A 27663-nucleotide genomic window follows, 5' to 3' on the forward strand; every position below is an offset into this window, starting at 1 on the left:
TTGCGCACACATCAGTGGAAAGCAGAGGTCCAGAGAGGTGAGAGATGAGGTAGTTTTATTTTTTAACATCAGACATTTGTTTCTACGTGTTGTACGCAAGTCCGATGTTTGTATGTCAGAGAGGAATTTTCCAAGTTTTAGTTTTTTTTCAACTTTTCTTTTTTATATTCCCTCTGTATCTTTTAAGAACCATTCTTGCATTTTCAATTCTATTTTCTTGTACAGCACCAAAAAAATGATGTAAAATCACTTAATCATGTCTCCGTTACACTGTTCTACAAAAAGTTTAATACATGTATTTTGAATTGCTATGTTGCTGTGGTGGAGTGCCACTCTGGTAGCACTGCAGCACACTGACTCCTCCAAGTTGACAGCTTTGATATCCTTCATCTTTGCATGTCCTGATTCTGTTTCTTCAGTGCTGAAGCCTTTGGTGGAGCTGCTGAGTGATCCGGATTACATTAATCAGACGCTGCTCAGCCAGCTGGAGTACAGGGAGCAGGTGAACGAGCGTCACAAGAAGGCCTATACATACGCCCCATCTTATGAGGAGTTCATCAAGCTGATCACAAGCAGCTCCGACATTGAATTCCTTAAGCAGCTAAGGTACATTACCCGTCCTAAAAAAATATATCTATGTATATACTATGTATGTTGAATTTTTGCATTCCATAATCGTAGAGGAGATGATTGATAATGAAGTGTGGTGCACCACAATCATGCCGTGCAATAATATTGGAGTATCTCTGTGGAGCCAAGCTCTCAAAGGGACTCTCCATGATAAGGCCCTGATAAATTTTCATTTTTGCCTGAGTATTTGTCAGGAATATTCCACAACAAATACTACTGAAAGAAATCTTTGACATGTGCCAGTTTTATACATAAGCCATTTACTCTAATGAAACATAAATATACTCTTTTTATTTTGTGTGTGCCTGTGCAGCCTGGGCTTTTTTGCATCATAATTCTAACATGACCTAAAGGCACAACATTACAAGACCCTTAGAAATACATGGCTGCTTTCTTCCAGCAGTGGCACTATTTTTTGGGTAGTGTCTGACTTTGCAGGTCAGCTCCATTGAAGTGATTGGTGCTTAGTTGCCATGCCACGAGTGTTTGAAAGTTCGAGGCCAGGATTTTCTAATGCTGTAGAAGCACATTTAACCAAAACTTGTAAATGCCTTGAGCATTAATCTTCAAGGCATTTTCCGGGAATATAAAAAAAAGGAATTAAAGGCAGTATAAATAAATTTCTTGATGCATTTAATTTAAAAATCATACTTTCTGTGGCTTTCTTTTTCTCGTTTAGAGAGAATCTTTAAAGTACATTAACATTTGTCAGTTTTGATACACTGAAAGAAACCTATCCTAAAGTGTTAATAGGACAGAAGCATGTGAGCATGTGCAGTAGGAAGCTCCACCCCACTCCCTTCACATGGAGGAAGATGAGCTCCAAGTGGATAGTTTGATCTAATACTTGAGATAGCAGAATTGCTGAGGTAAGGAGAGGCTGCTCACACTGCTCTCCACCCTGTCTGTCTGATCTCATGCTGGAGATACCAGGGGTGCTGAAGTAAGAAGAGACTGCTTACACTGCTGTCCTCCTGTCTATCTGATCTCATACTGGAAATACCAGTACTGCTGAGATGGGAAAAGTCTGTTCACACTGCTGTCGTCCTGTCTATCTGATCTCATACTGGAGATACCAGGGATGCTGAGTTAAGAATAGGTGTTCACATTGCTGTGTTCCTGTCTATCTGATCTCATACTGGAGGTATCAGGGGTGCTGAAGTAAGAAGAACCTGCCCACACTGCTGTCCTCCTGACTATGTGATCTAATACTGGAGCTACCAGGGCCGCCTAGTTAAGAAAAGGCTGTTCGCACTGCTGTCCTCCTGTCTATGTAATCTAATACTGGAGATACTAGGAGTGCTGAGGTAAGAGGCTGCTCACACTGCTGTCCTCCTGTCTATCTCATCTAATACTGGAGATATCAGGAGTGCTGAGTTAAGATGAGACTGCTCACCATGTTCACCATTCACCATGTCTATCTGATCTAATACTGGAGATACCAGGGTGCTGAGGTAAGAAGAAGCTGCTCACGCTGCCGTTCTCCTGTCTATCTGATCTAATACTGGAGATACTAGGGTGCTGAGATGAGAAGAGACTACTCACACCGATGTCCTCCTGTCTATCTTACCTGATATTGGCGATAATAGCGGCATAGGTATGTCCAGGTCACAGTAGAGTGACTTCCTACTTCACATTCTCACAGGCACCAGCCTTATCCCAGTTTGGTACAGGTTTCTGTCAGTGTAACAAGACAGCAGCCGTTATAATGGTTGTAGTGACCTGACTGTGAAAACTTGTATACCACAGTTTGCACTGTATAGGACTCATCGGATTATGACGCACCCCAAATTTTGGTGTGAAAAATAGGAAAAAAAAACACTTTTTTTCTTTTTAAGTAAAATGGTGGCACTTCTTATAATCTGTGTGTCTTATTACTTAGCGGGGATGGCAGCTGCTGTAAAGCGGGGTCCCAGGGTCGCTGCTTTCGGAGGCAAGTGTTTATCGATACTGAGGACCCAAGGCTCAAAGGAAGAGGTGCGATGCTGTGGGTGTTTGGTGGTGCAGGGGCTCCAGGCTTTCACAAAATGTCCAGCAATTTGTGAAAAGCCGGAGTCCCCGGTCTTTCATGGTTTACATTGTGGTAGACTCTGGGGAAAATGCGCTGGGGGCGGCGCATGCAAAGATGGCGATCTTGGTGACGAGTCCACCGCAATGTAAACCATGAAAAATCGGGGGCTCCAGGCTTTTACAAAATGTCGATGGAGCCCCTCATCACTGAACACCTGTAGTGTCGCACCTCCTTCTCCTAGCTTGCAGCCCGCAGCATCGCCTCACTCTTGCCTTCACCAGCAGTGACCCTTGGACCCCGCTCCAACGCAACCGGTACTATATATTCTAAATATTTTTTTTCTCTCTCACCCATGACAGCACCACGGAGAGAGAGGATCCACCCTTCAGGGACAGGAACCTACAGATAAAAAGGGCGGTACCTCTCCTCCGCCTTCAGTTGGGTTCCTGTCCCTGACGGAGCGACCCACAGGACGGTACCTTTCGTGTGTCCAGAATCCGGGGCCGGCCTGACCGGTGATGGCAGCGGGGAGGCCCCTGCCTCGGGAGGGTGCGGTGCCCGAAGCCGCCACTGCTGGGGCCGATGCGGGCTGCCGGGTGAGCGGGCGGGAGTGACGCCGGAGCCGCCGCTCCGGAGAGGAAGTCGGGGCTCGCGGGGACCCGGTAAACATGCGGGCGCCGCCGGGGTACAGAGGTGTACCAAGATGGCGGCCGCCCCGGAAGTAGAAGCTGGCTTCCGGGTCTCCAGAACCGGCGCATGCGCAATAGTGCTCTCCCGGGGACCGCGGTGCAGGATGGGAGCGGTGACGCCAGCCGGGAAATTTTAAAATGGTGGCTGCACAAGCGCTCCGGGCTGGAGGCGATCCTGAAGGGGATAGTGACCAGCAACAGGAGCAGCAAGCCAGGCAGCAGCACCACAATCATCATCAAAAGGAACGCAGTACGGATGGTCATTCCAGTAGTCACTCCACGCAGCATAGCACGTCAGCTGCAAGGAGCAAATCGCCACCAGGAGAGCAAGCCTATTCAGGACCTGACTCCATCTCCCGAATCGATACCTGCAGCCGCATACCTTTGGGTGAGTGATCTTCGTGAATGTTCACCATTGTATTAAAAGTTCCATTTCCCTTACTAGGGAAAGAAGGGGAAAAGAACAGGGAGTGCCCCACTTGTGCTAGTCCCCTACCTATTTCTTGAGAGAAAAAAAAAAAAAAAACAGAGCCATGTACAAAAGAAATCCTCTGTTAGGAAACTCCGGATTTGGCCTCTGACCTAAAAGTTGCAATTAAATTGGAGGTCAGAGTGCCCTTACATCCCTTAAGCATAGGGACAAATCAAAAAAGAAAGACACAATAGTGATTTCCCAGTCGGATTCCTCGACATCGGGAGAAATCACGTCAAAACCCTCAGATTCCAGTTCCTCATCCTCAGACGAGGAAACAGAGGGGCGTCACTGCTTCCCCCTAGACGAGGTAGACAAACTAGTGAAAGCGGTAACGTCTACCATGGGGGTGCTGGACCCTAGGCCTGATAAAACAGTCCAGGACATAATGTTCGGGGGACTGGGCCAGAAAAGGCGCGGAGAGTGTTCCCGCTAAATGAAAATGTGCGGGGTCTAATCAAAAAGAATGGGATAAACCGGACAGGAAAAACACCACGGTCCCTTCCCTTAAAAGGAAATATCCCTGTGAGGAAGAGGGCCCGAAGCTCGATGTAGCTGTCGCAAAGGCCTCAAAAAAAAAAAAAATTTCGCCCTCCCCTTTGAGGACATAGGCACCCTCAGGGGTCCCCTAGATAAAAAGGCAGATACCTTTCTTAAAGGTGCATGGGAGTCAGCTGGAGGTAACCTCAGGCCAGCCATAGCGGCAACATGTACTTCGAGAGCCCTAATGATTTGAGTGGACCAACTAGGAAAGCAACTAAGAGAAGGGACGCCAAGGGATAAAATCCTAGACTCTATCCCAGTAATAAGGGGAGCGGCTGCCTTCCTAGCGGACTCATCGGCAGACTCAGTCCGGTTATCGTCCAAAGCAGCAGCACTCTCAAATGCAGCTAAGAGGCCCTTTCGGAATGGAAAGTTTTTTCAGCGGAGACCACCGAGAGAGCAAAAGTGGGATGAGAAAAGAGAGAGGGTTCCTCCTCTGCAACTTGTCCTGAGACAAAAAGCCCTCTAGGTGACAGTTTGCTCAGGGTGGGGGGAAGGTTAACCCCTTTTTCTCCCAGCCTGGAAAAGAATCTCAAACAACCCATGGATAGTAGGCCCTCCTGGATTAGGGGTTTAAGGATAGACTTTCTCTCCCTCCCGCCTCAAAAGTATGTAATGACTCCGCTAAGATCCAGTATGCAAGAGCAGGAAGCCCTAGGAAACGAAGTTCTAAGCCTGGTAGAAAAAGGAGCCCTCCAGGAGGTTCCCCCTGCAGGGAAGGGGCAAGGGGTTTTGCTCCCCTCTTTTTCCTGGTGACCAAGCCAGGCGGCAGGTTTCAGACAATTATAAATTAAAAAAAAAAAAAAAATTTAAAACTTCAAAATGGTGTCTCAGGTCCACCACCAAAATCCTGTTCCCGAACTGCTTCATCTCTGTGTTAGATCTCAGCGACGCCTATTATCACGTCGCCATTCACAAAAACTCCAGGCAATATCTCAGGTTAGCCATCTCGATAAAGGGCGAGATAAGAGAACTCCAGTATAGAGCCTTGCCATTCGGAACATCCGTAGCTCCACGGGTATTTACCAAAATAGTGTCAGAGATGATGGCCCATATAAGGGAGCAAGACATAATAATAATCCCGTATCTGGACTATTTTTTAATAGCAACCAGCTCGGCTCAAAAACGCTGGGAACAGAGGGACAGAGTGATGGACACTCTGCAAGGCCTGGGCTGGCTCCTGAATCTAAAAAAATCAAGATCGGAGCCCAGCAGAGTACAGGAATTCTTGGGTCTAACATTGGACTCAAACATTCAAGAGTGCCGCCTCCCAGACCGCAAGAAGGAGAAAATCGCTCAAATTGTAACGAGCCATCCAAAATCCCTCCATGACATTAAGAAAAGCGATGTCACGACTAGGTTCTCTCTCCGCCTGCCTGCCAGCAGTCCAATGGGCTCCGTTACACACGAGAGATCTACAGTGGGATGTACTAGCCAACTAGTCTGCAGTAGGGGGACACCTAGAGGGTCGTATTACCCTAAATTCAAAAACTACTCATTCCCTAACCTGGTGGAAAAGCCAAGACAACCTTTCCAAAGGGATCCCCTGGGGTGCCACCGGCCATTCTAGGCCGAGCGTGACTGCATTCGTCAGGTGGTGGCTGCTAAGCAGCTTGAGCCTTGGCTGGAACCTGAATGGGAGACCAGCCCGCTCTAGCAGGTCCAGGGTCATGCATTTAAAGGAGAAAAAAAAAAAAAAAAAAAAAGCCACAGATGCCAGTCCCACGGGGTGGGGAGCACACATGAACAACGAAGTGGCCCAGGGTACGTGGGGAGTTCAGGAATTAGAAGCCTCCTCGAACCAGTAAGAGCTCTTAGCAGTGGGCTACGCATTAACACACTTCTTACCCCTGCTCCGGGGTCATCATGTCCGCATATTTTCGGACAATCGAGTCACATTAGCATATATAAATCATCAGGGGGGAACCAGGTCCCGAGCCCTAATGGACACATTCTCCAGAGTCCTCAAATTAGCAGAGGCAAACCTGCTATCTCTGTCACCACTACACATCCGGGGCACGGAGAATCAAAGGGCAGACTTTCTGAGTCGCACCCAATTACGACAAGGGGAATGGGTTCTAAAGCGGTCCGTTTTTCGGCAGATTGTAAAAATGTGGGGGGACGCGGACATAGATCTGTTCGTCGACTTCAGAAACAAAAAGTGGAAACTTTCTGCTCCATAGACCCCAGGGGGAATCCTCTAGCTCTGGACGCCTTCATACTCCCATGGACATGGGGCCTAACATATGCCTTTCCCCCGATCATGCTGATCCCAGCAGTGCTAAGAAAAGTCAGGGAGGATGGGGCAAGAATGATTTTAATAGCCCCCTTCTGGCCCAAAAGAACCGGTTCTCCTGGCAAAGAATATTCTCTCTAACCAACCCATGGATCCTCCCGGATCTCCTGGACCTGTTATCGCAGGGGCCAGTGTTACACCCTCAGGCAGGGAGATTCCATTTAACAGCATGGAATTTGAGAGGGCACTGATGAGAGACAGAGTGTTTTCAGAGAACCTGATAACCACATTACAAAAAAAAAAAAAAGTAGGGAACTGGTTACGATGAGAGCCTACAGGAGAACGTGGAAAAAAAAAGAAAAAATTCTTATCCACTTCGGGGGTAAAGGTTCAGGATGAGGTTCACATTGACAAAATCCTAGAATTTCTACAAAAGGGCCTAGAACAGGGTCTAGCGGTCAACACATTAAAGGTACAAGTAGCGGCCTTGGGCGCCTTTATAACCATAATGTGGTAGGTAATCCTTGGGTGACAGATTATTAAGGCCGTATCCAGATCCAGGCCGATAGCTAATCAAAGATTACCATCATGGGATCTAAATCTTGTACTATCCACGCTAACAGGCCCTCCATTCGAACCTATTCACTCAGCATCCCTAAGAATCCTGTCGTTAAAAACAGTGCTTCTTTTGGCGCTAACATCAGCTCGCAGAGTGAGCGATATGCAAGCTTTATCAGTAGGGCCACCTTTCACAAAGATTCTAGATGATAGGGTCATTTTAAAGCCTGACCTGGCATATCTACCGAAAGTGTCATCACACTTCCATAAGTCCCAAGAGGTAGTCCTTCCTTCATTCTGCCCAAATCCTAAAAAGAAGGGAGAAGACAAATTCCACACCTTAGACGTGATGAGGTGCCTAGTGCAGTATCTAGAGGCCACCAAGAAATATAGGAAGGAAGGCTCTCTTTGTGTGTTTTCAGGGACCTCGGAAGGGACTCAAAGCATCTAAGAGTACCCTGGCAAGGTGCATAAGGGATGCAATTGCCCTGGCATATTCATCCAGTGAAAATACCATCCCGGAAGGGTTGAGAGCCCATTCCACAGGAGTGATGGTGACCTCATGGGCTGAAAGATCTGAGGTATCAATAGAACAAATCTGTAAGGCGGCCACCTGGTCATCACCTTCAACCTTTTTTCGGGCACTATAGATTAGATCTATCCTCTATGTCTGACCTGACCTTCGGGAGTAGGGTCTTTCAGGCGGTGGTCCCTCCCTAAGCTACCAATCTCTGTAATTCTCTCCGTGGTGCTGTCATGGGTGAGAGAGAATAGCTTAGTTACTCACCGATAACGGTGTTTCTCGGAACCCATGACAGCACCCGCTTATTCCCCTCCCCTTCACGAGTGTGGTGGGCACGTTTTACTGTTAGTAGAGTGTTTCCGTTTAGGCACGGTGCTTCTGATAGTAAGCAATATTATAATGTTGTGCATATATTTCTGTTGTCTAACTAACCTGGAGACCCTCTGATGCTCTGTAACTAGTGTTGAGCATTCCGATACCGCAAGTATCGGGTATCGGCCGATACTTGCTGTATCGGAATTCCGATACCGACTTCCGATATTTTTTCAATATCGGAAGTCGGAATCGGAAGTTCAAAGTTGATTGACAGCCTGACGTCATCATGATGCGCGGTGTGTGCGCATCATGATGCGCCGTCATTTCGGGCCTTCCGGGGGTCTCTGCCGTCCTGCCGGGGGGCTGTGTGGACTGCCCGGGGTCTGTACCGGCCTGCCGGGGGCTGTGCCGGCCTGCCGGTGGTCTGTGCACCCTGTGGGGGTCTGTACCGGCCTGCCGGGGGGCTGTGCCGGCCTGCCGGTGGTCTGTGCACCCTGTGGGGGTCTGTACCGGCCTGCCGGGGGGCTGTGCCGGCCTGCCGGGGGGCTGTGCTGATGTCCGGGGGTCTGTGCAAGCATCGTCCGATGGGACTACAAGTCCCATCTGGCGATGCCTGCTACCATGACAGTGATTGACACATTAGCCAATGATGGGACAGTAGTAGTCCCATCATCCGGCTAATGTGTTAAATGTTAAAAAAAAAAAACAAAAAAAAACATACTACATGCTACATACATACTACATACATACTACATACATGCCACATATATACTACATACATAACACATACATACTACATACATACTACATACATACTACATATATACTACATGCATGCTACATACATACTACATGCTACATACATACTACATATATACTACATGCATGCTACATACATACTACATGCTACATACATACTACATATATGCTACATACATACTGCATGCTACATGCATGCTACATACATACTACATACATACTACATGCTACATACATACTACATGCTACATACATACCACATATATACTACATACATACTACATACAATACATTCATACAATACATACATAGACATACAGTACATATAACAGAGTAACATACTTACCAATACTTGTCACATTGTTCCCCGAAGCCATTGTCTTTTACGGAATAAATATTAACATAACAAACCACAAAAATACTCACCCACGATCCGAAGCAGTCCACGAGTGTGTCCCACGACGATCTTGGGTAGAGAACGGCAGCATCAGCTGTTGCTGCCGTTCTCTAGGGGCTGCAGGAATCCAATGACGGAAGGTAGGTATCCTTCCGCACTGTATTCCTCCGCCACTTAAAAAATAAAGTCCCTAGTCTCACTTTATGCCATTGCTGTGTGGGAAATTCCCATGCAGCAATGGCATAAAGTGAGACTAGGGACTTTTTTTTTTTAAGTGGCGGAGGAATACAGTGCGGAAGGATACCTACCTTCCGTCATTGGATTCCTGCAGCCCGTAGAGAACGGCAGCAACAGCTGATGCTGCAGTTCTCTACCCAAGATCGTCGTGGGACACACTCGTGGACTGCTTCGGATCGTGGGTGAGTATTTTTGTGGTTTGTTATGTTAATATTTATTCCGTAAAAGACAATGGCTTCGGGGAACAATGTGACAAGTATTGGTAAGTATGTTACTCTATGTTATATGTACTGTATGTCTATGTATGTATTGTATGAATGTATTGTATGTAGTATGTATGTAGTATATATGTGGTATGTATGTAGCATGTAGTATGTATGTAGCATGCATGTAGTATATATGTAGTATGTATGTAGCATGTAGTATGTATGTATGTAGCATGTAGTATGTATGTAGCATGTAGTATGTATGTAGCATGTAGTATGTATGTAGCATGTAGTATGTATGTAGCATGTAGTATGTATGTAGCATGTAGTATGTATGTAGCATGTAGTATGTATGTAGCATGTAGTATGTATGTAGCATGTAGTATGTATGTAGCATGTATGTAGCATATATGTAGTATGTATGTAGCATGTAGCATGTAGTATGTATGTAGTATGTATGTAGCATGTAGTATGTATGTAGCATGTAGTATGTATGTAGTATGTATGTTGCATGTAGTATTTATGTAGTATGAATGTAGCATGTATGTAGTATGTAGTATGAATGTAGCATGTATGTAGTATGCATGTTGTATGTATGTAGCATGTAATTTTTTTTTTTTTTTTACATTCAACACATTAGCCGGATGATGGGACTACTACTGTCCCATCATTGGCTAATGTGTCAATCACTGTCATGGTAGCAGGCATCGCCCGATGGGACTTGTAGTCCCATCGGACGATGCCTGCACAGACCCCCGAAGCCTGCACAGCCCCCCGGCAGGCCGGCACAGCCCCCCGGCAGGCCGGCACAGCCCACCGGAGCCTGCACAGCCCCCCTGGCAGGCCGGCACAGCCCCCCGAAAGGCCCGTACAGACCCCAGAGAGGCTGTACAAGGGAAAAACAGGATTTTTCTTATTCCGATACCGGAAGTCCCATAGACTTGAATGGGACTTCCGGTATCGGAATCGGCGATACCGATACTTTTTTTTTTAAGATCGGCCGATCCATTCCGATCCGATACTTTGAAGTATCGGACGGTATCGCTCAACTCTATCTGTAACCAACTGAAGGCGGAGGAGAGGTACCGCCCTTTTTATCTGTAGGTTTCTGTCCCTGAAGGGCGCATCCCCTCTCTCCGTGGTGCTGTCATGGGTTCCGAGAAACACCGTCATCGGTGAGTAACTAAGCTATTTTTTTTTCTTGAAAGATCATTTTCATTGATTTTGTAATGAAGTTGCATATTACAAGTTATAAACGTTGCATTGAATTGTTACAAAGAACATATTTAAACATGCTTATCACCTAGGCCTGAATAGAAGCAAAAGTAAACTTAACAAACATAAATTATCGAACCCCCTTACGTCCACATTTTCATAGATCACATTGACTGAAATCAGACACCTTATCTCCAGCTCCACCTTATCCTCCATATAGCTCATATAACACATTTCAGTTTACCCAAATTACCACTCAAATCCTCTAATAGATACCACTCCGAATCCACAAAGGTGCTCATTAAGTCTTGAATTTCTCTGGAGGTCAGTGACGTTTCTATAAACACTCTCCATTTTTAAAAAATTTTTTTGTCATTTTATCTTTATTTCTTTCTGTTTCTCTTTTTTCCAAAAATAAGACCGATGTTAAACCTTCCTTGACCTCTTTAATCCCTGGGAGTGTTTTAGCTAGCCAGTGTTGCAGAATTAGACGTTTTGTCACCATTGCAATGGTGTGAAACAAGTCATGTAGCCGTCCCCCTCTTGTTTTACCCGTCGTAAAGTGAAGCAACCAACACAGTGGATCTACTTCTACCCATATCCCACAGATCTTCAGATACATATCCTGGACTTTTAACCAGAGTTCTTGTGTCCTGGGACATGACCACAATCCAAGTTCTGTCTGTTTTGGGCATTGTACATTTTGGGCAACTTGTCTGCCTATCAGGATTCTGCGGAGTCGGAGGTATATTGAAGCCGCATATTGCTTTATGCATTATTCTGAACTGACTCTCTCTCCATTGTTCATTGATGATATGCTTTCTTACCAATTCCCAGCCCTGCAGAATCTTATGCTCAAGTTCTTTATCATGTATATGTTTTTCCCATTTGTGAAATATTTTGCCCTTCCCTGAAGTGCGTAATATGTCCCTGAGCATCCCATATATTGAGGTGATAGATATTTCTCCAATGTCTTTGGTCACCAAGTCCTCCCATATTTCTGAATCGATTTCCTTCCTCACATCCTGAAGGAGGTCTAATGCATAATGCTTTAATTGACTATATAACATCAAATGAAATCTCGGCAACTCAAATTTGTCTATCACTTCCAATCCCGTCAACCAGCGGCCTTCTTGTAGATGTATTAAGTCCCCTAACGTCTGTTTACCTTTCCCCAACCACTCTGTGTATAATTTATTTTCTCTTCCTAATCTAAAGGCTGGAAATGCCCAAGGATTCAGGTGTTTTGACACTCTCCACGACATTTTTAGTTTCTTTCTTACTGCCTTCCATGTGGCAATGGTATCTTTACATATTACCGAATATTTAATGTTTGGCGGTATGTGTGACAGCGGCGTATGTAGCAGCGCCGTCAGGTCCCACAAACCACAAAATTCCGTTTCCAATTTGTAGCCAGTATATCGCCCCCTTTTTTTAATCCAGTCTATTACATTCCTCATTAAACATGATAAATTATATCCCCTAATATTTGGCAATCCCACTCCCCCTCCCTCCTTTGTGTGCATTAGAGTTCTTATAGCCAATCTCGCTCTTTTTACCCCTCCAGATGAATTTAGAAAAGGCCCTGTTTAATCTGAGAACATCTGCGTGACGAATTAACATTGGGATAGTTTGCATTGGGTACAGTAATCTCGCAAAGCTTGTCATCTTGATTAGGTGGCAGCGACCCAGCAGCGAGAGGGGTAGATTTCCCCACCTCTCCAACTCCTTCTCTATTTTGTCTATTATAGGCTTATAATTGAGATCATAACTCTGTTTCGGCGTTCTCCCCAAATAAATTCCCAAGTACTTTATAGATGTTGTCGCTTTCGGGATACCCATTATATTACTCTGCTGGCCACGTTTTACCTCACTCCTCCTGAACAGAATCTCACATTTAGGCTATGTGCCCACGTAGCGTTTTAAAACGCTCACTAAAAACCGGACTCCTTCCCAGAAATCGCGCGTTTTTTTTCCGCGCGATTTCACCGCGATTATGATCACGATTTTGCAGCGATTTTCGCGTGCGATATTTAAGCACTTTCCAAGCGATTTGAAGCATCGCTTGGAAAGTGATTGACAGGTTGGTCACACGCGTCAAACATAGTGTTTGACAAGTGTGACCGGGTTTTTACTATTGAGGCCGCCTATGCAGCATCAATAGTAAAAGATAGGATGTTAAAATGCTAAAAAAAAAATAAAAAAATCGGGGTATATTTACCTTCCGGCGTCCTGCGCTGCATTCCCGGGCCTCAGTGTTCCCAGTAATGCCTTGCGTGACCGCTAGAGTCACGCGAGGCTACGTCATCACTGGACCGTGCCGCAAGGCATTACTGGGAACGCTGGGGCCCGGGAATGCAGCGCGGGACACCGGAAGGTAAATATACCCCGATTTTTTTATTTTTTATTCTTTTTTTTACAGGGGGATGGTACCCAGGGCCTGGAGGACAGTCTCCTCTCCTCCACACCGTGGGTACCAACCGCACATGAGACGCTTAACTTCCCGCATGGTGGGCATAGCCACATGCGGGAAGTAAGCGATTCTCATACATTCCTATGGGTGCGGAATTGCGGCAATTCTTTGCGATTCCGCACAAAAGAATGAGCATGCTGCGATTTTTTTCCGCGATGCGGTTCCGCCGCGGAAAAAAGCGCAGCATTAGCACAGCATGTGCGGAATGCCATAGGAATGCATGGGGGGCGTTCTGTACACGATTTTTAAACGTTTTCGCGCCGAAAATCGCGGCAAAAAACGCTTAAAAATCGCTACGTGGGCACATAGCCTTAGACTTATTTAAACGAAAGCCCAAGAATTTTCCAAACTTTTCAATTTCAAGCAGCAACATAGGGAGAGCTTCCTCTGGGTTGTTCATGAACAGAATTATGTCATCTGCAAATAGGGCATTTTTGACTGTCTCATTTCCCACCTTTATCCCTTTGTAGGAACTGCAATCACTTAAATATCTCGACATAGGTTCTATCGCCAAATTAAACACTAAGGGGGACAACGGGCACCCCTGCCTCGTTCCCTTTTTCAGCTTGAAGGCATCTGAGAGAAACCCCGGCGTGTATACCCTTGCTTTGGGATTCTGAGATAGTAGCGCCAAAAATTGTCTAAACGGACTTACCAGATTTATTTTATCCAACTCTTGACCCAGCCATGGCCACCTCACGTTATCGTATGCTTTTTCTGCGTCCAGTGTGACCATAGCTGGATCCTCTCCCTTATCCAAATGCTTCCCTCTAATCTTGTCTAGCAATAACATGGCTTTCCTTATATTAGTAACGGCTGATCTTCCCTTCACAAAACCTGTTTGCTGCTTTGATATCAATCTAGGCAGTAACCTAGCCAGCCTGTCTGCCATTATCTTTGAGAGAAGTTTAACATCTTGATTTATTAATGATATTGGTCTATATCCGGAAGGGTCTTCCAAATCCTTCCCTCCCTTCGGGAGAAACTTTATGTAGGCCGTATTCATCCCTTCTGACATAGATCCCCCTTGCAAAATGTGATTATATAAATCTTTACGCGTGGGAACTATTTATATTCTAATTATAAGACACAATACCATTTTTCCACAAAATTTTTTGGGGAAAAAGCGCATCTTATAATCTGAAAAATATGGTACTTAGCTGATTAAAGTTTTTAGGAATGCAGATATATCTGGTTTTCTTTCCCATCCATTTCCTTCCTCCCTCATTTAATGTTGAAGCCTCTCTGCTGGAGAAATGGTCCTAACAATCTGCCACAGGATGATTTTTTTTTTTTCTATTTTTTTTTTTTTTTTTAATCTAAGTTCTTTTCTACTACACGTTTCTACAATATTCTTTAGAAATATTCTTGAACTTGAGTACAAAGCGAGCGGTGATAATTTTTCTATTTGTGTGTGATAGTGATGCTTCTGGCGCCAATCATTACAGAAGTGTAGTGACGGGGATCTGATTTGGGCTTATGATCCTGTGATGGCTTCATTGTTAGTCGAGCTGTTTTGTACTTGTTATTGCTCTGCTGTTCTATCACAACATGAAGACGTCAGCTGATACACGAGGGAGGAGAAACTAAGGCGACAAATCAATACGCTTGATCCACCGCTGGCAAACTTGTATTTTTCCTTGATTTAATCATAGAGGTTGTAGCTGAAATGTGACTTGAATTCATATAAAGTTAATTACAGTAATGTGTTGACTGGTGTTTGTGAGACAGGTATCTGTCCCAAAGCCCTTATGAACATGCAACATTTTGTTTTCATACACGTTTATCCCAATACTGAGCCAGAAACAACATGTCATGTTGTTTCCCACATTCTCCCTACGATGGACAGGCGGGAGACCCCAATGCACATAGGTTAGTCAGTGTTGCTGAAATCAGCAAGTCTAGTGACTTTTGCCCAATGTGTACGTTAAAGGAGTATTCCCATCTCCAACGTCCTATCCCTGCATGTAGTAGGTGTGTTAATAATACTATTTGCAAATGCCTAAAATTAGAAACATAGTATAGTTCTTCTGATTTACTGTCTTTTACCCCATGTGCAGGCCACTGCAGTACATTAGGTATCCATGGTTATGACCACTAACAACTAACTGCAACTCTATGAATGGTCGTAACCATGGATACCTAAGCTTCTGCAATGTCCTGCACATGGGGTAAGCGACATAGCGAGTCAGAAGAACTATACATTTCTAATTGGAGGTACTTGCTATTATTATTATTATTACACCTACAAAGGCAGATGGCTAACTCTGGTTGCCGAAATATGACTCTCTATAAATCAGAGGTTATACATGGTTGTTATATGGTAGTGTGCTTAAATTCTTAAAAGGGGATTTCACTTTTAGTCTATTCAAAATATTTGCAAAATAGCAAGACATACAGCTTACTCATACACATCAATAAACAGGCATGTCACAATCTCGATATCTGTGTGGTTGCAGCTTCACTTTCGCTTTGTGTTTTAACCCCTTAGTGACAGGGCTAATTTTTTAATTTCTGACCATTGTCAGTTTATATGGTGATAACTCTGGAACGCTTCAACAAAGCCCATTGATTTTGAGACTGTTTTTTCGTGGCACATTATAATTTATGATAATAGTAAATTTAGGTTGATGTGTTTTATTTATAAAAAAAAATATCAAAATTTGACAAAAATGTAAAAATAGTTGCAATTTTCAAACTTTGAATGATTATCCCTTTAATCCAGATAGTCATTCCACAAAAAAAACATTAATAAATAACATTTCCCACATGTCTGCCTTACATCAGCACCATTTTTAAAACGCTATTTTATTTTGTTAGGCTTTTAGGAGGTTTAAAAATGCAGCAGTAATTTTTTCATTTTTTTCAAGGAAATTTACAAAATTTATTTTTTTGAGGGACCTATCCATGTTTGAAGTGACTTTGGGGGTGCTATATATTGGAAAACCCCAAACATGATAGCATTTTAAAAACGGCACCCCTTGACACATTGGAGACTACTGTCAGGTAGTGTATTAACCCTTGAGGTGATTTTCAGGTATTAATGCAAAGTGCTATAGCAGGAATGAAAAAGTGTTTGTTTACCACCTAAATGTTGCTAACTTCTGAACTGACCGCTAAAGCCGGGAGACTCTAAAGGCCCCTTTACATTTAGCGATGCACCAGCGATCCCGACAACGATACGACCCGGTCAGGATCGCTGGTGCATCGCTACATGATCGCTGGTGAGCTTCCACACATGATACACAGCAAGGGAACAACAAGGTTTACCCGTACAGGCCTCCAGACAGTGCACTATCAGGGTGCAGTGGACCCATATAATTAGGATGGCAACACAGGTGCAAAAAATACCAACAAAATAACCTGCTCACATCCTACCAATACATGGAGGGGGCGGTTATCTGGCATATAGATGCACATGGAACTTGTGTTTGCAAAACCAAATGGGCCCAGCTGCACCCTGAAAAAGAGTGCAAAGAAAAACACATTTAAAAAAATGTGGAGTATTAGCTGAGATTTTGGCCAAAATACGTGAGCCCGTAACCTGCGTCAAAGATCTCCACGTTTACGGGTACCTAACACTAATATATACTAATACAGCAAAGCACAGAAAGAGCAAAAAAATACTCCAATAATGATACACAGCAAGGGAACAACAAGGTTTACCCGTACAGGCCTCCAGACAGTGCACTATCAGGGTGCAGTGGACCCATATAATTAGGATGGCAACACAGGTGCAAAAAATACCAACAAAATAACCTGAGAAAAAGGAGGACATAGAATCCAAATCCATTGCAAACGTATATAAATTTATTTGTCAAAAAGGACACATATCAGAGATACAGGGTATTACAAAGATCCAATAAAATGGGTAATCATATAAGGCCCGATGCTAGAAAGAACAAGTGGGCAGCCTGTGATGGGAATAGATATCCAAAATCAATACCACAAAAAATATGAGATAGTTTGATAGTAAGGTGTAGTCATTTTACCAACCAAAAAGTATATAGTGGGATATACTAATTCAAAGGTCACCAATATGGGATTTCCCTTGGGCAATATTATATCATATGTAAAGCCCAGATAAGTAATACTGGTGATGCCAATAATTACTGCACTGGATGTAAACCAGCTGACATATCCTACCGCTGAGTCTGTACAAAGCTCAACTACATAACATATAATTAGAAACCAAAACCAAAATGGGCCCAGCTAATACTCCACATTTTTTTAAATGTGTTTTTCTTTGCACTCTTTTTCAGGGTGCAGCTGGGCCCATTTGGTTTTGCAAACACAAGTTCCGTGTGCATCTATATGCCAGATAACCGCCCCCTCCATGTATTGGTAGGATGTGAGCAGGTTATTTTGTTGGTATTTTTTGCACCTGTGTTGCCATCCTAATTATATGGGTCCACTGCACCCTGATAGTGCACTGTCTGGAGACCTGTACGGGTAAACCTTGTTGTTCCCTTGCTGTGTATCATTATTGGAGAATTGTTTTGCTCTTTCTGTGCTTTGCTGTATGAGCTTCCACACAGGCAGATCTCACAGCGATGTAGCGACACAGCAGCGGTCGTTACTTACCTTTCAGACGTGGCGATCCTGACGTCCCGCCTGCCCGCGTCCACGCGTCGCTCGTCGGCGCCAGCAGGAAGCGCCCGACGAGAAATGGAACTGGACGATCTCGTGCGATCAGCGACAGACAGCGGGGGAGCTGGTCGGAGGTAAGTATCACACATAGCGATATCGCTACTGCGTCACAAAATCGGTGACGCTTTAGCGATATCGCTATGTGTAAAGGCCCCTTAAGGCCGCTATTTGGCCATGAACTGCCATGGCAAACATCAGGACCACACAATCATGATCTCGGTGTGTCAATTAGATTAAAGCGGAAGCCCCCACAATCTATTAACCATTTATTTGATGTAGTCACTTTTGACAGCAGCAACTAAGGGGTTAAACAGATATTGATTGTGTCAACACTGATCGTTTGTGGTACAGCAAGTTGTCAGCTATAGTGTACAGCCGACAGCTGCTGGATTGTCACCTGTATGGAGATGCTATTCTCTTAAATCTGAGGTCAGTTAAAAGACTTAATGGCTGTCATTAAGGGGTTAAACAAGCACGCTTCCTGTGTCAACATGTGACCCGTGATTGGGGCTGGCTCACGGGCTTATTTGAATCGCTTAGCCTGTTCCCTCCTTTGCCGCAGGCAATCCATAGACATGGAGTGGGGCTGGCTTACTTATTGTAATACCTAAAACATTCATCACTTTGACTACATCTAACATGCACACGTGCCTAAATGCCACCGGCAAGGTTCTACTGAAATGTCAGGGCAGAATATATTGTGTTCTGATGTCACACACACACACTACCGTTCACATGGAGTAGTTTCTATAGTTCCCTCTTCTGGCGTAAAATGCTGAATGCAGTAATAGTACTAAGCGATTACACAATTCTTAGGCCTTTCTTGCATCTACTCACATGTGTGCATTTATATTTGGTTGCTATTTGATGGTTGAAGTTCAGTTTGACACCGAGGGGTTCGGAAGTTTTGGCTATAAAAATACACACAGATTTTTTTAGTTTTTTTTCAAGCCAAAACCAGGGAATCTGTCACCCTTTTTTTTGGACTATGAGCTGCCGGCACCGACATCAGGGGCTTATCTACAGCACTCTGTAATGCTGTAGATAAGCCCCCGATGTAACCTGAAAGTAAAGAAAAAGGAGTTAGATTATACTCACCGGGGGGCGGTCCGGTCCGATGGGTGTCGCGGTCCAGTCAGATGGGTGTCGTGGTCCGGTCCGGCGCCTCCCATCTTCATACGATGCCGTCCTCTTCTTCCCTCCGGCACAGGGTAGAGCAGTGCACCTGCGCCGGAGCCACGACAGAAAGGGAAGAGGAGGACTGCGTCGCATGAAGATGGTAGGCGCTGGACCGGACCACGACACCCATCGGACCGGACCGCCCCCCGGTGAGTATAATCTAACTCCTTTTTCTTCTCTTTCAGGTTACATCGGGGGCTTATCTACAACATTACAGAATGCTGTAGATAAGCCACTGATGTCGATGCCGGCAGCTCATAGTCCAAAAAAAGGGTGACAGATTCCCTTTAAGGAAACTCCTAATTTTGTGGAGTTTTAGAAAATATATATATATTTTTATTATCTCTGAAGCCATTTTTTACAGCCCTTTTCATTGGCCAGTACCTAGTTTGGAGTGGATTCCACCAGAAGTTGCTTCAGACATATGATATGCTCTTTGTTTTTGTTTTTGTTTTTCCTTTTAGGTGTTTTTAAAAATCTAAAACAAACACTCAAGAGACAGAACAGATGAACAGCCAAATGGTTCTATAGCAGAAATGACTAGGAAGAATCTTCCAGTCGTTTATAAGCCATTTTTCAGGCTTTTTTTTTTTTAAGAAAAAAAACTTCAGAGGACACTTTACAAATAACCTGTGTGCACACAGAGTAGGCTTTTGGACAAATCATGAGGGGAAATATGAAAACTACTCAGACTTTCTGCTAATAAAAAAAAAAAAAAAAAAAAAGTGTTAAGTCTGTGCGCCCAAAGCATTTCGACAACCTAGTGAAGCAGACATTACTGCCAAAACAGGATTCTAGTCTTATATATATTTTTTTGTTGGGGGAATTTTCTTTTTATTTGTAATAAAATAAAATTTATGCTTTTGTATGCTTGATTATGTGTCAATGTTCAGTATTAGAGCTTCATTTTGTTGCCTGGCAGCTTATTATGGGATGTAAAAATAGCTGTCTGGGCCAAGTGCAGATCTGCTGAGTGCTACTGACAGACGAAATGATGGCTTATTAGATGCCATCTAATGTAAAAGTCTAGGTGACCATTATCTGTGATGGAGCACTGTTCTGTTGAGTCTCTCCTACAACTGGCTCTGCTGCTACATAAAATGCCAACCGTTCAGTGAATGGCTATAAATAGCGGCTTCTCTTTTTACCCGTCTGTTCAACAACCCATATAATGTGGTGGTAGTCTGACATCTTTACACTGTGTTCCAAATTATTATGCAAAAAATATTTCCTCATATTTTCTCTAAATTACCTATATGAATTGCAGTCATTGTTATTTTCCAGTCATCTAATATTCTAGTATAATTGCAATGTTTTTGAACAAACTGCCTATGAAAATAGTATATTTTTAAAAATAAGAAACACTCAAAATGCATATTCCAAATTATTATGCACAGCAGAGTTTTCAACCTTTTTTCTTTTTATTTTGAACAAAAAAATGGTCAATTGTGAAATGATAAGCATTATCCGCTTAATACAAAATGAAAACAAACAGTTTTCAAGTCAAAACTTTATTCTAGGTGATGTTACATTTGCACATAGGCCCCCTTGTTCGAAAGAAGCTTCTGAACTCTCTCATCCATTGAAAATGTCAGTTTTTGGATCGTTTGTGCTTCAGTTGTTTTGCATGTGGACAGAATACCCTCCCAGAGCTGTTGCTTAGATGTGAACTGCCTCCCGCCATCATAGACACTCCTTTTGATGATGCTCCAGAGGTTCTCAATGGGGTTGAGGTCAGGGGAAGATGGTGGCCACACCATAAGTTTGTCCTCTTTTATGCCCATAGCAGCCAGAGATGCAGATGTGTTATTTGCAGCATGAGACTGTGCATTATCATGCATGAAAATGATCTTGCTGCGGAAAGCACAGTTCTTCCTCTTGAACCATGGCAGGAAGTGCTGTTTTAGAAACTCCACATAGATTATGGAGTTCATCTTTACCCCTTCAGGGATCCTAAAGGGGCTGACAATCTCTCTGCCCATGATTCCAGCCCAAAACATTACTCCACCTCCTCCTTGTTGGCGCCTTAGCCGTGTTTTCATGGGGTGTCCATCCACCAGCCATACTCCACTCCATCCATCTGGACCATCGAGCGTTGCACGGCACTCAGCGGTGAACAAAACAGTTTGGAAGTCAGTCTTCATGTATCGTTTGGCCCACTGAAGCCGTTTCTGCTTGTGTGCAGTGGATAGAGGTGGTCGACAGGATGGCTTACGCACAGCTGCAAACCTCTGAAGGACCCTGCATCTTGTTGTTCGGGGGACGTTGGAGGCACCAGCAGCTTCAAAAACTTGTCTGCTGCTATGACAAGGCATTTTTGCAGCTGCTCTTTTAACCTGATGCAATTGCCTGTTGGAAAGAGTCCTCAATTTTTCCTTATCAGCACGCACACGTGTGTGCTGGGAATCAGCTACATACTTCTTGATTGTGCGATGAAGTGTCTTGGCAATGTTGATTGTAGTCATGCCTTGACCTAAATACTCCACAATTTGTTGCTTCTCAGCAGCCGACACATCCTTTTTCTTTCCCATTTTGGCAAAAAATGTAGGCTGCTTAATAATGTGGAACAGCCTTCTTAAGTAGTCTTGCCTTTATTTGGACACACCTGCCATACTAATTTGCACTGGTATCTGCAATTGCTTTCAGTGATATAAAGAGCCCTGACACACATCACCATCAATGAGTTTAAATGACAAACAAAAAAATTCTAACCTTATCACTCCTAAACTTTTTTGCATAATAATTTGGAACACAGTTTAATTTCTACTTAAAGGAGAAATCCAGTTAAATTAATCTTCTGATCTGTTGCAATAGAGATGGGCGAACCTGAACAGTAAAGTTCAGCATCCGTAATGAGCAACTACTGTTCAAACATGGACACCGAACACGGATTTACCAGGAAGTCCGGGTTACTGTTCGGGTTCAGCCTACCCAACACCGGTTGTGTGTCTCGCTGTCATGTGCATGACAGCACAGCAAACACTGCTTCTGATCAGCAGTAAAATCATTACTGCCGGTCAGGCAGCCGCGGTTCCCACACTGTCAAATGACATCATGAGCCCGCAGCTGTGATTAGAGGTAAAAAGTTTACCTCCGGTCATTGCCGTCCACTGATGAGACTACTACTTCCATCAGCTGACGCCTTCTATCACTAATGAGAGTGAGAGCAGGTGGCGGCTGATGCGAGTGTTCCCCTGTATTATTGTTAACCAGCCAGGCAAAACTGATAGTTTGGGGGCAGCATCCATCAGCTGTCAGCATTATCAAGGTTGGTTTTCAATTAATAAATACTTTTTAAAAAAGAAACGTGGGGGCCCCCTATTTTTGACAACCAACCTTGCTAATGCAGCCAGCTGGGGGCTGGTATTCTCCGGCTGGTAATGGGCCAGTGATGTTGCCCCTCCCCCCAGCCTAAAAGCAGCGGCCCATATCTGCCCAGAAAAGGTGCATCTTTTAGATGCGCCAATTCTGGCGCTTTGCCCGGCTCTTCCCACTTGCCCTGTAGCGGTGGCAAGTGGGGCTCATATTTGTGGGGTTGTCACCTTTGTATTGTCAGGTGACATCAAGTCCACGACTTAATAATGGAAAAGTGTCTATAAGACACCTATCCATTACTAATCCTACAGTTATATTGTAAAAAACACACAGCAAGAATAAAGTCCTTTAAGTGAAAGAATGACACAGATTTCTTTATTTATAAATTAAACCATACTTGCTTCATCGCAAAACAAAGATAAAAACAACCATATCCCTCACCTCTCTGTTGTTCTGCCTCACACCGTAATACATGTCTGGTGGATAAACCATTTTCAACCTGAATGGTGCCAAGATGACTGTCCAGGCTGGGAGAATGAGCTGGTGCAAGTGCAGCTTCAGTGACTAGCGGTGACATCATTGTGGTTACTGCAGGTCACTGAGGCCATGTTCCCTGCCGGGCTGAACTGTGGAAACCTCGGTAAGATCCCTACTAGCACAGTGAGAAAGTCTCACGGTGCAGCACTTTTCTCCGAGTTTACCGCAGTTCACTGGAAGAAATTTTTCACTGTGAACTGCGGTGAACTCTCTGAGCTCAGCACTGCACGGTGAGACTTGAAATAATTTTAAAAAATGGTGTTGGTTTCCTTGTATTTTTGATAACCAACCTAACTGAAGCTGAGGGTTGCAGCCCCCAGCTGTCAGTTTTGCCTGGCTGGTTATCAAAAATACAGGCGAACACACAGGTTTTTTTTTAATTATTTACAGTGCAGGAGCGGCTGATGAATACTCCCCTCCGCCACTCCTGCTCTCACTGTAATTAGCGGTAACAGGTGTTGGATGATGGGATCAGTAGTCCCTTCAGCTGACACCAGTGACCGGAGGTAAACTTTATACCTCCGATGGCAGCATGAGTGCACAGCTGTTTTGCACAGCGAGATGGTTTCCCCGCGAATCAGAAGCGGTGTTTGCAGCGCTGTCATGCATATGACAGCGTGTCACACAATGTATTGTCGAGCCCTCCATTCAGTTTTTTTTTTTTTTTTAAATTTAATATTTCCTCCCTCTAAATTTAATCGCTAACATGGCTTTATGTATTAGTCCGCCCCCTAGTCTTTTATATGTTATGCTTCGTTCGGGTTGTAATCCTCGTGTCTTACACGTTATTTATTCCTGTTTCAGCAATTTTCCGTTACTGGTATTTCTAATGCTTAATAATTTAATTTTTTTTTTTTTTTTATAGTTACACACCCCCTCTCTGTTTCCTTGTGTCCTGTCAACTCCTTATGATAGCATTTCTTTTACTTTGCACTTTTGTTTTTTTTTTCCCCCCTTCTTTTTTCTTTCGGTCTTCCAAGGCTCACTTTCAATTTGACCTCCAAACCCTCAGAGCCATTTTTATTTTCTCGTCCTCCTTTTCCTGTGTTCCAGGCCCCTTTTTGAATTTGACCCAAACTCACCCCTTAGTTGATGGTACCATAGGCTTTTTGGCTCCCATTTTTGTCTATAAACACCTCCATGTACCAGTGTGTGTAAGTTGTTTTATTTTTTTTCTTACACTTGATAAAGATGCCAGTATACCGCATTGAGACTCATAGAGGACAATAAAGAACCTTGTAATGAATATCGCAGCAAGAGATTTCTTTCCAGCAGCGCCAGTGCCCGGGAGCAGCCGGCAGGGGAGAAGGACTTGGGGATCCTAGTTAATGATAAGCTTACCTGGAGCAGCCAGTGCCAGGCAGCGGCTGCCAAGGCAAACAGTATCATGGGGTGCAATAAAAGAGGTCTGGCTACACTTGATGAGAGCATTATACTGCCTCTCTACAAATCCCTGGTTAGACCGCACATGGAGTTACTGTGTAAAATTTTGGGCACCGGTGCTCAGTAAGGCTATAATGGAACTAGAGCGAATACAAAGGAGGGCAACAAAATTAATAAAAGGGATGAGGGAACGACAATACCCAGAGATATTAGCAAAGTTTGGATTATTTAGTCTAGAAAAAAAGACTGAGGGGCGATCTAATAACCATGTATAAGCATATAAGGGGGCAATACAAATATCTCTCCGAGGATCTGTTTATACCAAAGAAGATGATGGTCACAAGGGGGCATTCTCTGCGTCTGAAGGTTTGACCTCCAACATAGAAGAGGATTCTTTACTATTAGGGAAGTGAGAATCTGGAATTCCTTGCCTGAGGAGGTGGTGATGGCGGACTTAGTCAAGGGGTACAAGAGAGGCCAGGATGTCTTCCTGGAGCGTAACAATGTTGTATCTTACAGTTATTAGGTTCTTTGGAAGGACGTAGATCTGGGGATTTATTCTGACAGAATGTAGGCTGAACTTAATGGACAATTGTCTGTTTTTGGCCTTGCTAACTTTTACTGTTATTATAGGACTGCTGGAAAAAGCTGAGCACAGCCCATAGGGAATGAATGGAGCGCAGGGTTATCTTGCTCACTGCCACTCCATTCTTACAAGGGAGTAAAGTTCCCCATTCTGCTGAACAATGCAGGTCCCAACATTCAGACCCCCACCAATCAACGAGTTCTCATATATCCTGTGCATAGTTGATAACCTGTTTTCCCAAGACCACCCTTTTAATTTATGGGGGACAACAGCGTTGCACAGATGGTCCATTTATTTTTGGGCCTCATTTACCCTATGACTGGTGCAAGAAAGTGTAACACTTTCTACAAGGTTTTCCCATCCCAAAGAGTACAGCCAATAACTGCATTTAAACATGAGTGCCCACCTTGTAATCACCTTTTTTTTTTTTTTTTTTTTTTTTTTTAAAGCAATACTCCAAATGTGGATTTGGGCTGACATTAAAGTAAGGTGTCATTGATAAGATGGGCTACAAAGGAAACATGGAGTCATTTTTAATAGCAAAAACGATCTTCTCTAAATCATAAATTCACATAAAACCCCTTAAAAACCAACACAATGAGATGAAAAAAAAAAGATGACATTTTTGTTAGGAATTGTGGTTCTGTGCTACCACCTGGGAATGGATCGGGTCCAGTGCTAAGCTACTCCGGTCCCAATTGCCACCATTGTCCTGACCTTGGAGGTGGAGTTGCCACATGCACAGAGAGATTGTCCCAATCTTATGGAGCGTTGTGTTCTGTAGTATTGGGGACGCAGTACGCCGTATCTCCCATGGATTTCACTGCATGGGGAGCATGGGTTGTCTGGGGGTGATTGGGAGGTAGTCAACACCTGATCGTTGGCATTTTAGCCCTGCTCACCAGCTCAGGTCTTTGCTGCTTATTGCAGTTCCTATGTTTTGTGGTGTTTGCATCTTGGTTGCTCTCTTTCAGGGTTGGTCTTAGGATTCATTTCCCTTTCTCTTCATGCAACACTCCCAGGGTTTCTTGCTGATAGGTATGTACCTGATCTCGAATAGTCTCTGGCTGCATCACCTGTCGCCAGCTGCTCGGCTACAGCGGGCCTGGTAAGGGCTCTGACAAAGTACCCATCCCATGTACTCGAGGCTTGCTTAGCTTGGGAAGCTGGAACCAAGTGTGTCTGTGGCTGCGCCTCTGCTGGTTGTTGGTTCAATGCCAGTCTTGCCGGGCCTATGTGAAGCAGCAGGCTCAACAGTAACGCAGGCACCTAAACATATACAAGTGATTCCACTTACTGTATATCCAGAAATAAGCTAAGCACCTATGTGATATACCATGCACAATGTTGTGTAAAATCTTACGATGTCAAACACAATAATTACAATGTAATACACAAGATGGACTGCTGATGGGAGCAAAACCCTAAGCACCATGCCTCATATGACTGTGCTTCTATCACTGTGATGCTACTGACTGGGAAAGTCATAGTAGTATAGGAAAAAAAATGCTGGCATGCACCAAGTCACACACCACTTCCAGCATACGTTTCACCACAAACGCTTCTTCCAGCGTTGACATTAGATGTAATTCAACTAAAACTGCCAAGTTGAGAAAATAGCTGTTTGGCTGACATCAGAGTTGTATGGTCACTTTTAGCTTCTAACGTGCTGCTGGTTATGGCTGCCTAATTAAGTAACTATTATTATGCTTTCTTAAAAGACTTAAAGGGACCCTTTCATTCCTTGTATTTGCTTTACATAATGAAATTATGTCCCATATGCTCTAAAAATAAATTTTCTGCTTCCCGGGAGGGAAGTAAATGCCAAAGACCAACTAGTGAGTGCTAAACTATAGCTTGTATCTTCTAATTTATTATATAATGTGTGGGGTGTTATTTTCTCTGTTCAAAGCAGTCTTTAATGCTAGATGACTGTTTTTGAAGGCCTCTTGGCCTAAAATCCCATAGGAGATGTGGACATGCTATTCGTGCAACCTGTGTTGCTGCACAGGAGGTAAGGGGGCCTAGTACCACCTCCAAAGCAGGGGGAATTGTACGTTATGATGAGCTACTGGACAGCAAAAAGCGCATGTACTGTTCTTAAAAGGGTTCTCTTCTGCCAGTGTCTGCCACTGAATAGAAGCTAATAAGATATTTATTTTCTTACACTATATTTTCACAATAGTTTTTCCAACAGGTACATTCCGACACATATTAACCTCTATAGAAGAATAGTATATAGAATATCAGCAGGTCACAGTTCCTATCGGGGCATGTGATGACTTGTGCAGAATGGCGTTTATTGGTCACCACATTACATTGCTAAGAGACCCATAATATAGAGTCCTAATTCCTAAATCGTAGCTATATCATCTGAGTCTGAATCTTGATACAGCCTTTGCTCTTGGCTGCAAAGTCTTTCCCTGAGGGCCTCTGCCAGACCTTGCCACCATCTGTTCGTCCTTGCAGATGTACCATCCATCTTTACTGCTGAAGCTGAGCTCTATGTGACTGACATGGCATCATTACATTGACACAGCACAGTTACACTGACGATTGTACACAAAAAATATGTAGCAATAAAAAAGAAAAAATGCCAGCTTACCCGGTTGGTTCAAAAGATAAGCTGCTATACTGTATAGGCTCTCAGCAACGGATAAATGACAGGAGCTCTTGCCAACAATAAATGCGAAAAGGAGATGAATCCAGCGAGCCAAGTTTGAAGTACATAAAAAATCTTTTTCTTTAT

The 27663-nt window shown here is 43.9% G+C and overlaps 1 protein-coding gene across 2 annotated transcripts in view; it reads left to right on the forward strand.

The window, feature by feature from the left end:
- SNX25 (sorting nexin 25) overlaps window positions 1-27663 on the forward strand; it is a 385706-nt gene that overhangs the window by 217996 nt on the left and 140047 nt on the right. For both annotated transcript variants that reach the window (XM_073578576.1, XM_073578585.1), the window contains exon 5: window positions 420-606. In XM_073578576.1, coding sequence (XP_073434677.1) covers window positions 420-606 — 187 coding nt within the window. The remainder of the gene's footprint in view (window positions 1-419; window positions 607-27663) is intronic.

Source organism: Dendrobates tinctorius, unplaced genomic scaffold (genome assembly GCF_039654945.1).
Source record: "Dendrobates tinctorius isolate UK_male_01 unplaced genomic scaffold, ASM3965494v1 ptg000008l, whole genome shotgun sequence".
NCBI classification, from domain to species: domain Eukaryota; kingdom Metazoa; phylum Chordata; class Amphibia; order Anura; family Dendrobatidae; genus Dendrobates; species Dendrobates tinctorius.